General features: G+C 38.2%; 1 protein-coding gene across 2 annotated transcripts in view; it reads left to right on the top strand.

Moving 5' to 3' along the window:
- Nucleotides 1-13,193, top strand: part of shtn1 (shootin 1) — a 49,805-nt gene that overhangs the window by 22,471 nt on the left and 14,141 nt on the right. For both annotated transcript variants that reach the window (XM_037783385.1, XM_037783386.1), the window contains exons 5-9: nucleotides 3,230-3,419; nucleotides 7,469-7,551; nucleotides 10,874-10,955; nucleotides 11,139-11,233; nucleotides 11,385-11,531. In XM_037783385.1, the coding sequence (XP_037639313.1) occupies nucleotides 3,230-3,419; nucleotides 7,469-7,551; nucleotides 10,874-10,955; nucleotides 11,139-11,233; nucleotides 11,385-11,531 (597 nt within the window). The remainder of the gene's footprint in view (nucleotides 1-3,229; nucleotides 3,420-7,468; nucleotides 7,552-10,873; nucleotides 10,956-11,138; nucleotides 11,234-11,384; nucleotides 11,532-13,193) is intronic.

Consider the following 13,193-nt stretch of genomic DNA (forward strand, 5'->3'; position numbering starts at 1 on the left):
TGTTCTATGTTTGTCAGCACGTTGTTTTCTGTCATGGTTGATATTTGTCTGTTTCCATACTGTATATGTGTCCATGTCCACTATTGAAACGTTTTTTTTGTCGTTGTTGCTGTCTGTATATTTCTTTAGATGTCGTTAAGGTGGCCAGCTTATTCGCCCTTGCATTCTTTTCTTCTCTTTTTATATAAGTAATATGGTTTGACTAAGATTATGATTATTATTATTAGTATTATCACTTTTTATTTTCCTTCAGTGGCTATTCATTTGAAAAAGAATGAAAACAAAGAAAATGTTGTCCTACAAAGAAAAGGGCCCAAAAAATATAAATAAATCAAAATAAATGGATACAGAAAGGGGGAATGGTGCCGAGATGTAGCAGATGTATATCTATTTCTGGCCACCGTTCTGAGATAAATATTCCAACAATCAACACAAACACAGACTTTCTTTTCAAACCAAACAAATAGGAGACTTACATATTCAAACAACTGATGACACAGAATCAAATGTGATGTATTGAGAGATTATTTTGTGTCACATTTTTTTTTCCTACCGACTTCAGAAAAAGACATGATGTCCACTGGACGGGGCCGCTAAGAGGCAGCAATAAACTAGCCCCCCCTCCACTCCTGGGCTTGACAGCAGGAATTAATCTATTTGTTCTTAAGAATATAGTGGCTAAAAGCTTGCCTCGTGGCAGTCTAAGTGACTACTGTCTTTCAAGCTTTATTTGATGTCTTTTGGTATCTTCTGCTTCTTTCTTCCTTGATATAAAACAGTGTCCATAACTAGAGTCTCCCCATGCAGGGTGGATGAGCACTCGCTGTGGGTGGTGGGGGGGGGGGGGGGCAGACTGATAGTCCTTGATTAGCCGTATCCCAGAATATATCCATACATCAACTATTCACTTACTTTAGTTAAAAGCAACACATTTATTCGCCATTAATCCAAGTGCTGTGAATAAAATAAGGTTGGAATAAGTGGCATTACCTTTTTGAACAGTGTTGACCTTTCAATGGCATTTCAGCAATATTGTAAAGTCACAATTCCTACACTCTGACGGTGTTAACATCAGTTTATTTTCTCATTTACATTTAAATCAAACCCAAAATACATAAGGAGGTGTCCCCAGAGGAGGACAGACAAATTGAACTCTGTATTAATTCCTTTCTACCTAATGATGGTAATTCTGCATACCAAGTATTCCTGCGCCCACTCGGAAAGAAGCTCAGAGCTTTTTCTTTAACTCCTCGGCATTCTGCATTAAAAGGCAACTTTGTAATGTCGACCTCAGGAAAGTGCTAGCCCGATGCTATGTCAGCCTTGATTTATTGGAGTATATATGTCATTTTATGTTTATATATCTGGCGAATTGTAGATTATTATCAAAAGAATGTGATTCCGTGTTATGTTTTGTTGATTGCATTTCAGAAAAAGATGCCGTCTGAAGGGCATCATCAAAAGATGGAAGTGCTGCAATCTGCTCCCACCGGGAAGCCATTAATAAATGTTTCTTTTATGGCTCGCCTTTTTCTATCTCTCTCTCTTCCTTTGTCTCCTCTCCAGACACTTCTCTTCCTTCAGATGACATCAAGAAACATGCATAATTGGCATCCATCTCCTTCCCATAGGCTCCATTCATGTTTTAACTTAGCGGTGGTCTCCTTATGGCCGTGCTGATGATTGAACTTGGAAGAAATTGGGCCATTGTAGCGGTTTTGTATGTATCTGTCATGTGGGACTGGATCAATTTGCAAATAATTTCAAAGGCAAACGGCGAATAAAAATATGTGTTAGAAGTGATAATCACACAGAAAAACATGTTTCAGAGAAATGCAAGATGCAAATACATCAGAAAAATGTGATTACATCTAAAAGGAGAGATATTCACTGCTTGTGCTTCTCTCCACACCTTATCATTCCTTTTGCATGCGTCCTGCCATTATGGCTGATTGCAGGGCCAAAGAAAAGAGGAAATCAACAACATCTCATCTGCCCCGTCTGTCGCTCCGCAGCCGCATTTCTCTGCCTGTTTTCCCACTAGCTTAATACGGAGCACACTTGTCACTCTATGCAGATTTGAGAAATGAAGGCGCTGTAAAGATGCAGGCTCTGTTAGTTTCTGTCGGGTTCATGTCATCTTTTAGGGAATACGTGCTGAGCGGCGGCGGCTGGTGGCTCAAAACATTGGGGAGGACGGGAGGAAAAGCAACCCACGGCGGCGTGTTATTTTACACTAGTTGGCTACTTATCTCTACTTTCTTTCTTTATTAAACAAAAGAACATAATATTCACATTCAGTATAACAATAACAAAAGAGCTAGGGGTATATCATACTAAACAAAAATATTAAAACCTACATATGTATTGAGTGTCTTAATAGCTTTTTTCTTAGTCAAATTATAAAGTGGTTTCAATATTGCTCAGCGTCCTTCAACAAAATAAGATATTTATTGTTAAATTGATATTTATATATAAAAGATTAAAAGAAAACGTATCAAATTTATTATAAGAAAATATGTTGTTTTTTTAAGAAGAAACCAACAACACATTTTCCCATAATAATGTCTTTAAAAATATGATCAATGACAAATCTGCAAAGGTCTTTATGTCTTTTTTTTATTTCTGTATGTAGTGACTGACGGGGTAATATTTATTAATAATTTTGAGGTGGCATATTATCTAACGCAACAATTAGCTTGTTGTAGCAGCCCTGAATGACTAAGTTAGCGGCGGGAATGGATTTGGACGGGGGGGGGCGACAGCAGCAGGATGCCGCCGGAGAGAGAATGGAGTCTGTCAGGAAGTTTGTGATCCACTGACAGGTGGAAGAGTCGCTTTTTCAGGGTTTGTTCTCAACCATCTGGGTATCTGGAGTACCTACCAACCCACAAACTGTGAAATGAGACGACCCAGTCAGTTTTTCAAAACATGTGATTCAACAAGCCAATCGGATGTGGCTCCCCTTCCTATGTCACATGCAGCCTCATTAGAATGTATCGCCTACGGCTTGAGATTTTTGGGTGTTAAAGAGACAAAACACAGCGTGAGTACAGGTATATTCATACAGACAGGATGAGAAAAATAGAGAAAAATAGAGAAAAAAAAGATTTGTCCCCTTTAAATAGTTTGACATAGAGTGTGATTGATACTATATTCTTGATTACATCGAGCATTGACAGTCACGTGTATGTCCTTTTATGTTTCTCTCTGTGCCTCCTCACTCTAGCTGAACCGTCAGAACCGCTCGCTGAAGAGGAAGAGCATGATGCTGCTGCCCCACCTCAGCCCAGAGACCATCACTGAGATCAACCTTGAGGTTGATGAAGAGGAGGAGGAGGAGGAGGAAGAGGAGAGCGAAGAGCTACATGCAGCCAGCAAAGTCTGCCTCTCTCCCCAGAGCCAGACCACCTTCTCAGGTACAACATGTCTCCAACTCCTCCAATTGAGATGTATATGTCACATATTTTCCAGAAAGTCACCATAGCCGATAGAGCTGCACAGAAATAGCAACAATATTTGTGGCATTGTTCAAGTAACTAGCTTGATGGCAACGGTTTTGGAAGGTAACAGTCCGAATTTGACAGCATAATTCCTACCGTTTATCACTACCTGTCACCAGTCATTGATAACAGGTAGTGTAGTGTGTACAGCACCAAATAGGCACTACTACACAGATGTTAGACATGGTATTTTACATGTCACAGGAGCTACTCATCGTATGGAAACATCTGGATAATGTGTTCTGCTATGTATACTTTATTAAAGTCACTGCATTGAATTTAACTTGTCTTGGAAACTACACATTCATAACAGAAACCCTGTGTGAAGTGCAGAGGCCTGTACTACGAAGCGAGTTCAACATACCCAGGGTATCTTCTCGTTATATAACTAACCCTGACAAACATGATCCCGCTAAGCGGTCCTACAACGCTGCTTATCAACTCTGTAAATCAACCCAGGGTTTCTCCATCTGGCTATTAGCGCATTCACATGAAAGGGGCGGGGTTTACAGCATCTGACCAATCAGAAACATGGACTAATCTACTGTCAGCAGAGCGGCACATTTTACAAAGGAAGAGCGAACTATAATATAAGATATAAAAGTCATATATATTTGTCTAGATGGGGCAGTGATGTATAAATAGCTTTCAAAATATAATAGATAAATAGATTACACTTACATAATACACATACTGTTTAACAACAATGTGGCGTGTAGGACTATTTCAGCCTTCTTTCAGCTGCGTCCCCGATTCCAGCGGTGGGAAACGGACTCGAGAGCAAGTAAAAAAATAAATATAAAAACATAATTCAAAGCGGTAAACACCAACAGCACACAGCCAGCTGTCCTTCCTGCATTTGTCATTTTAAACTGTTGTTTATAGCCTGGATTATGAGTTAAACTTCTTTGTCTTTGTCTTTGAGCTCTGATTGGTCAGTAGGAGGTGCTGTTATACGAGTCGAGTCTGCTCCGGAGCAGGTTATGTGTTCATCACAAGTTACCATGGTAACGATCTACCCCGATAAGAAGTGATCCATCGTCGTAGGACTGAAAACCCTGAAGGGTTAAACCTGAAGTTATACCTTCCTAACCCCAAATCCTGCTTCGTAGTACAGGCCTCTGGTCTGTGACAGGATACAACATTTGGACGTCCTGCATGCATTAGACCTTCATTTGATGAAATTAAGTAATTTGACCTAATTAAGGTCTGAGGAAAAACACAATTGTTAAATAACTCCATCAATGTGCAGGATTCTTTGGTCATGTTGATTAAAGTGCAATACTTCCACATCGTCTGTATTCATAATAAAAATAATAATAATTTCAATTAAAGTATATACTAAATGTACCAAAGTACAAATATTAAAAGAATATCTATATTATAGGGGGCCAAAAAGTGTAAACTAGCCATTTGTAAACTGCTAAACTGCATATGCTTTAAGTAAGTAGCAACTAACTACAGAGTACGTTCAGTGAGCCTTTCACAGTCTAAAGTACAGTACTAGTCTACTACTCTACTTCTACCCATCCAGCTGTCTCTGGGAAATGTCATGGTCAACCAGTAATTATACGTCAGGTGTTAATGGATTCATACTCCATGATGCTTTTCCCATCATGTTGGCATTATAAGGGGGAGATAATCATTCCATTTGCAAATGATATACTCTGATGCAGAAGATGATTGAATACGGAAGGAAGTTGACTCGCTCAAAGATTGTGGGCTTATTATTGTTGAGCATACATAATTGCATGTTAATGGACAGCTGGTCAAAGCACTTCCTGCCAGGGGAACACATACATGTAGGGTGATTTCACTCTATACGCTTTTACCACACGAAGGTTTCAACTGAATTTGATCAAAAAACATCTGTTGTCATTTCAGAGCTGAGCACATCACCGGTGCCGTCCAGCCTTTGCCAAAACTGTAAAAACATTTTTTTTTTTTAGCATTTCCATTTAATGTGACAATTTAATCCATCAGAATACTTGTCCTACTCAGCAAAGGACATTCCATCCTCTCCCCAAAAACAATTTGAGGTGTCAGCGACCTTTTTCTGCTTAAGTACCCTCATAAATGTCTCAGCCTGGTCCCGCTGTGAGCTGCTTTGTAGTAACAGATTTAATCTCTGTGTAATTTCAAAGATTTCAGAACAAAAAGTCTCAAATTTCCTCTGCACAGATATTCCTACATCATTTTGAGGCAGTTAACACGTGAAGCAATAACAATGCTGCCGGTTCCATTGGGCACAAAAATCAGGCAAAATGACAGCTGGTAACCAGAGGGTTGTCAGAGTCCAGATCAGGTGAAAGCTCCTGCCATAGTGCCCTCGGGCCTCTCCAGTTTATGGTTGTGTGTTTGTGAACGGGGTTAAATGCAGAGGGTATTATTTATTCTATTTTATTCTATTCTAATTTATAAACAGGGGGGGGAATTCATCAGGGGGAAAAACAGAAAGGTGACAAAGATGCAAAACCATATATACTATATATATCATACTGATATATTCGGTTATATATTATACTATACCATCTGATACCAGACTGATATATTCTTCTTATATATGATACTATACAGTACTATATAATACCATACTGATATATTCTGTTATATATTATATTATAACATATAATACCATACTGATATATTCTTCTTATATATTATAATATAACATATGATACTATACTGATATATTCTGTTATATATTACACTATAACATTTAATACCATACTGATATATTCTGTTATATATTATACTATAACATTTAATACCATACTGATATATTCTGTTATATATTATACTATAACATTTAATACCATACTGATATATTCTGTTATATATTATATTATAACATATAATACCATACTGATATATTCTGTTATATATTATAACATATAATACCATACTGATATATTCTGTTATATATTATATTATAAAATATAATACCATACTGATATATTCTGTTATATATTATAACATATAATACCATACTGATATATTCTGTTATATATTATATTATAAAATATAATACCATACTGATATATTCCGTTATATATTATAACATATAATACCATACTGATATATTCTGTTATATATTATAACATATAATACCATAATGATATATTCTGTTATATATTATAACATATAATACCATACTGATATATTCTGTTATATATTATAACATATAATACCATACTGATATATTCTGTTATATATTATATTATAAAATATAATACCATACTGATATATTCCGTTATATATTATAACATATAATACTATACTGATATATTCTGTTATATATTATATTATAAAATATAATACCATACTGATATATTCCGTTATCTATTATAACATATAATACTATACTGATATATTCTGTTATATATTATATTATAAAATATAATACCATACTGATATATTCCGTTATATATTATAACATATAATACCATACTGATATATTCTGTTATATATTATATTATAACATATAATACCATAATGATATATTCTGTTATATATTATATTATAACATATAATACCATACTGATATATTCTGTTATATATTATACTATACCACTTTAGCATGTCATTTGTCTTCAAATGCTCTTGAATAGTTTCTATTTTTATTCTATTTTTATTTTAGTTTATGTACCATCTTTTATTTATTTCTGTTATGTTCTATACTTATCTGTATTTATTATGTCTTTGTGCTGCTGCAACAACCGGATTTACCCGCTGGGGATCAATAAAGGTGTATAACTTTTCAATTCAGGGTACTTAAACAAATTAAATTAATGATAAAAAAGATAAATAATCACAGTGAAACGCCAAAGAATGCTGTCAGAGTCCTCTACCAAGGGAACTACAGTAGAATGCAAATACACCCAATATGAGCAACTCAGGATCAACCATTGATGTGTATTAAGAAAGAACGCTGTTTAACACGGCTTTGATTTCCTTTGTTTTAGAGCTACAAAATAAGTTGGAGAAACATCAAGCAGTCCCTGATCTTGAGGCCGTGAGAGAACAACTGAGGGAAACCAGGGAAGAAGTAAGTTTAAGATGTTTTTTGTCTTTCTGGCACTTAGATTCCAAACACAATACAAGATTTTTGCTCATAATAAATTATATAAACGGCAAGGCTACCCAATTGTTGAAAACGTGTTACAAAGAGAAGGCCTCTCCTCTTCCTTTGTTGCTGTTTTTAGTCATGCACCTGTACCCAACTTAGCTTGGATATGCACACTATCCACCTTTTTTAATAAGCCAGCAGCAAAATTCAGATGATTGAAATGAATGCTGGTAAATGCAACATTTCTATCACTTGGGCATGATTTTAACCTTGCATCACTGTGACTCATCAGTAACAACATCAGAGGCACTACAATATCTCTGTGCGGGTGCATGTTTGTAGTGGCAAGGTGACATTTCTTTCTGAGATGCAGGGAGGTTTTTTGCATCAACAGTGAATTAATCACCCTTTTTGTGCTGTTTTCCTCACTTTCGTCGGCAGAATCTAGCACTGTTTATGTTAAATTTCTCACAGCAAAGGTAGTAATGGAGAAATTATTTGTTCTTAGGTATAGGGGAGTTAATTAACACGAAGCCCTGCAGCTATACCAGCTACTAAAAGGCCACAACATATAGTATGCTGAATGGCAATGGTTGCCAACTACCAAGAAAGGATGTGGGCCAGCTGAACCCCAGTGCACTCCTCTCCCACGCTGGCACTTCTTGCAGCGTAGACTTACTCAAGCTACGTGGTTGGCTGGCTGGTCTGGTGTCTATCTCTACTACACAGTATCATACTCTGTATTCTTTGTATGTCGCTGTATGATGAACAACAATGTTTTTGTCCCTCTTCTTGTTTGCACATTACACTTTGTAGTATTCACTCCCTCCCCATCCAAACTGTATGGAACGTGGTTAGCTCCCCTCACTCTCTGTGGTGTATGTTGTGATGTGTGATGTGAAATGGCTTTAAAAAAACAATACATTTTATAGGATACATTAACAATCCATAATGCCAGTCGCATTAGCAAGCCAACATTACACACACATACTGTATGCAGTGAAAATAGTCTGGCAGCATGCTTAAAGTTACTGTTGGTTACTTTCAAACCCCAAAACCGGGACCCTTAAGTGTACCGCACGTTTGTGCACTCACATGGTCATGCGCGCCCACATGCACGCGCTAATATGCACGCACCGAAGGCGTTTTCATCAGGATGGCTAACTTGGCGCACCTGTGGCGCATTTGAGCACGGAGTGGGATCAGAAAGAAGGTATTATTATAGCGGGGTGGATTAGAGGCTGTGACAATCATGACTTATCACATTCACTACTTTCACCCCCTTTAATCACAGGGCTGTCCACCTCGTGATGCACTGACAGTTTGGGAGTCCTGTAGAGAGTTTTCCCTAGAGGAAACGTATTGCTGTCTGGGCCTATGGAAATTATTTTTCAACATTAGTTCTGATCCTGAACCATATCCGTCACATCACGTTGCTCACCACAGCCACGGGATATTTTATTTAAATTAATTATTAATTTATTAAAAAATTCATTTATTAAATGTATTTAATTGTGGCTTGACAGCACACAACATCACTCTATAGACTACTCTTATCTCATGCACACAAATGAATTAATGAGTGGAACAAGATAAATGTCTATGTAAGTGTATTATTATTTTAATTGTAGTGAAAACCGGGGACATTTGAGTGTTTTACAGATATTTGTCGGGACTCGGGACACGTCAGCTTAAAACCAGGACAGTCCTGGAAAAACTGGGACGTCTGGTCACCGTACTGTTGGTCCACACTGCAGTACGCTACAAGCTAGCAGCCAAGCCCGCATCGTGAGCAGCCTAAAATAAAACTAACAGTGCTAATTTCATGATTGCTTTATTGAAATACAGTAGTACAAGTAAAGAATGTAGTTACCGTGAAGCATCGCATTTATGTCGTCAGCTCGTTCACGTCGCTCCGCAAGTCCCGGTGCAGAATCTGGAGACCGGTGCTACCTTCAAAGTAGTGGAAGCTGTACGGCGCGTGCATGTTACAGTAGTAAGCACACTCTTTATTTTACACGAATGTATTGAACTGCTCCCATTACGATGTAATGGAAACTTATAGTTGGCAGCACACAGCCTATATAATTCCATATTTAGGACATTTTATATGAAACATGAAATGCATTGAAATTTCATCTTGGTGTAGATCACATTTTGCCGACCAGTGCAATATGACGTCTCTTTTTCAACCGGAAAATAAATGTGTTTTGTGACACGTTAATGTTGTAACCACATTTAAACGGGTTGAAAAGAGGGCGAAAAGAGATCTTAGATGTTCAGACCAAATATCACCCAGTTTTCAACTAGGAATCGATGAAATCCCGGTTGGTGCTCACCGTGACCAGTTAACAATGAGCTGAAATTAGCATACTAGTTGTAGCACTAACATTACCATATAAACAAGAATGTAAATAAACAGCAAAGATACTATTTTCTGACATAGTTAACAAATATTCTGCTCTTATAATATATGCCTAATAAACAAATATACAGACATTGCGTCTTGCAAAGCATGTGAAGAGGATGGAGAAAGATTACAACTCCAACGGTACGTGTCCACAGGCTCCGTGCTTTCCACGCTCCACATTCATTGTCTATGCAAGCAGCCGCGCAATGCATTCCGGTAGCGTGGCGTCGCGATTCGAGAGACTAGGCGTCACGACGCCCACTCCTTATTTGCATGAAGTTGAGGTCCTGGCTACTTTATGCAAATCACGGGCGTCCGACGCGACTCGCCGCCTCTCGAAACTCCCGATAATCTTTTAAACTAAACGTTGTCGAGCCAAAATAAAGACAGATTCAGCAACTGCATGGATTATTTCTCGCCTCAAATGTTTTCAGAAACACATTTCAGTGAACTATTTACGTGAAATAAGAGAAGAAAGTTTCCAAACGAGCCTCCATACTGGTTCTGGTTTGAAAGCTGGGAGCAGCAGCCAACGGCTGGAAAACGTTCGTCCAATCAGGAGCTGAGTGCCTTGTTTCTAGGGACAGCCCACCAAGCGTCCAATGTTGGGAAGCGTTGCGTCGCCTCGCGATAAAAAACGCCCCTGTGGACACGTACCACAACTCTTTGGGATGCACACATACAGCCATTCATCTCTCCCTGAATAACAACATCCTGTCTAGACAGGAAATGAGGTAAGTCTAACACTGCGGTATACAAACTGCCTGTAGGGAGCTCCAAAAACGTTCTGTCATCTGTCATGGTGTTAACAAAACCAGTGATTGCTATAAAAAAAGAACTTATAACACCCTCTGTTGCTTTTCTTTACTCTTTCCCTCTTTACGTTCGCAGCTGCTGAAAGAGAAACACGATAACACAGGTTTAATTGCTGAGACAGTGCGCCAAAAGAAGCTCCTGGGGAAATATAACAGAGGTTAGTAGGGGGTGGTCTTCATTTTTTGAAACACTATCACTGATAATCTTACATTAAAAACATTGATATTAATCATGGGCATGGTCTTATTTGCTAAATGTATTGTTTATAGATATAGTGTAGACTACATGTTGCTCTTTATGGTAAAGGCATGAATGACACAACGTGGAAATCTTTGTCCAGTGTCTCAGTTTGCTGTGGGGGAATATGAAGCCTTACAGGACACCTTTAACCTGGAGAGGGACCTGAGGACAGAGGCAGAGAGCTTTGCCAGAGCGGTGAGTATTTTTTTTTACAGTAGCCCTCTGTGTTCCTCTCTTATTCTACGTAGGAGGATTTTAATTATGCTGTTTTCTTCCTTGCAACAATGTGTCCTGACTATCTTCCATATGGGGGAATATCCATTTTCCTCGTGGTCCCTTTCTTCAGATGTTGGTCGAGCAAAAAAAGCTGAAGAGACAGAGTCAGATCCTGATGCAGAGCTCGTCGCCCAGTCAGGCTCTACAGGAAGCCCTCGGCCAGGTCACCAGACTGACCCAGGATCTGGAGACACAGAGGCTGGAGTACCAGAACCAGGTCTGTGTACACAACTCATGCACAAACTTAGACTAGTTTATGGATGTAGCATCACACATAGAGACGGGCTTCTTTGGTTCTTAGAAGAGTGAGGAAATAGTGAATACAACATCTGTGCAGATGCAAGCTCTTCAAGCCTCACAATGAGATCTCTCCTCATAAAAAAAACTCATAAGCACTTGTCATTTTTTTCTTGTTGGTTTGAATTACATTCTCAAAGTGCATTTCTCTTAAAAGAGAAAACACAAATTTGAGGCAGTGGCGCAGCCAAAACGATGTCTTGATGTCTCTGACTCTTTCACCAGTTACTGTAAAATGACCAACCAATCTTTTTGAAACAATCTCTGATACTGTTATTAAAGATAACAACCAGCAGAAGTTATGGGGTGGTTGCTTATTACCAAAATGTGGGCCTATTATCTAAAACAAGGCTGTAATAGTCTTATGTGAAGAAATACAAGTAATGAATTTCCCTGATTAAAAGACACAATCAAATAACTTGAAATGGAAAAGCAGCTGGGAGCAGCATACTAAAATACTACTGCTGACATTAATAGTAGTGTCTTTTAGTATGTGTAAAAACAGTCTCTCATTTTAAACTTGTCAAAAGTGCAGATCTGCACGTGAAAAAACAAGTCAGGTATGTCGCAGAGCTGATTAGTCGCATCTTTTTTAGCTCTGCAACAGGTTTGAAATAAATTCTGAAATAAATTCACCTTTGAGCTCAAAATACCAGGACAAGCAGTTATTGCTTATTGGCTTCCAAAACCCACAATGCCGATGGAGAAGAGTCACCCCAAAAAGACTGATTTAAAAAGTGGAAGTGTACAGTCTGAGAATGAAGGGCGCCGTGCCAGTTTCAAGTGCTTAATGCTCGTGGTGGAACAGATGCGACAAACATGAGCAGTGTCATCAGCTCTGAAGATATCGTCAAGGCCATCGAGGACATGAATGCAGAAATCTCTACCAAATTTTAAAGTGTACTGTCTGCGGTGAACAATGTTAAAAAAGGGTTAGGGTTAGGGTTAGGGTTATATATATATATATATATATATACGCATATCCGAAGACAACATTGTCAGCTCTTGAAGAAAACGTTACATTGCTCACCGCTAAGGTAGTTGATTTTAAGGGGCCGCAGCAGGTGATCCGACTTGAGGCTGGTACATCTTCCCCAAGGCGTTGAGGGAGGCGATGTTCGCTCGTTCCTTTGTTTCCTGAGGCTCTGGAGATGGAACCACACTCAATCTAGGAAAACCATACAGCATTTTATGAAAGATTTAAATTTAATAGAGATTTGGAGAGAAATGAAATCAGATGATGTAATTACGCTCTAAAATTGAAGATTACTATTACAATAGCACTGTCATCTCTGACTATGTTCCAGCATCTCTTATATATTACTACATTACACTAAATTAGAAGGTGACCCACCTAGGTGGCACTTTCAACCTAAATGGCTGCAAGATAAAAAAAAATGTTTAGTTCACATTGGACAGCAAAATGACTATTTGATACTTGAAGCCTTTAAAGCTATCATGAGGGGTCGAACTATAAATTTCACCGGCTCCAAGTAAACATAAAAAAATGGAATTGCTTGAAACTAAAATCAAAACCCCGGAGAGAGAAAATGTCCTCAGTAATTCCACAGGTGTACACAAC

Source organism: Sebastes umbrosus, chromosome 10 (genome assembly GCF_015220745.1).
Source record: "Sebastes umbrosus isolate fSebUmb1 chromosome 10, fSebUmb1.pri, whole genome shotgun sequence".
Taxonomy (NCBI): domain Eukaryota; kingdom Metazoa; phylum Chordata; class Actinopteri; order Perciformes; family Sebastidae; genus Sebastes; species Sebastes umbrosus.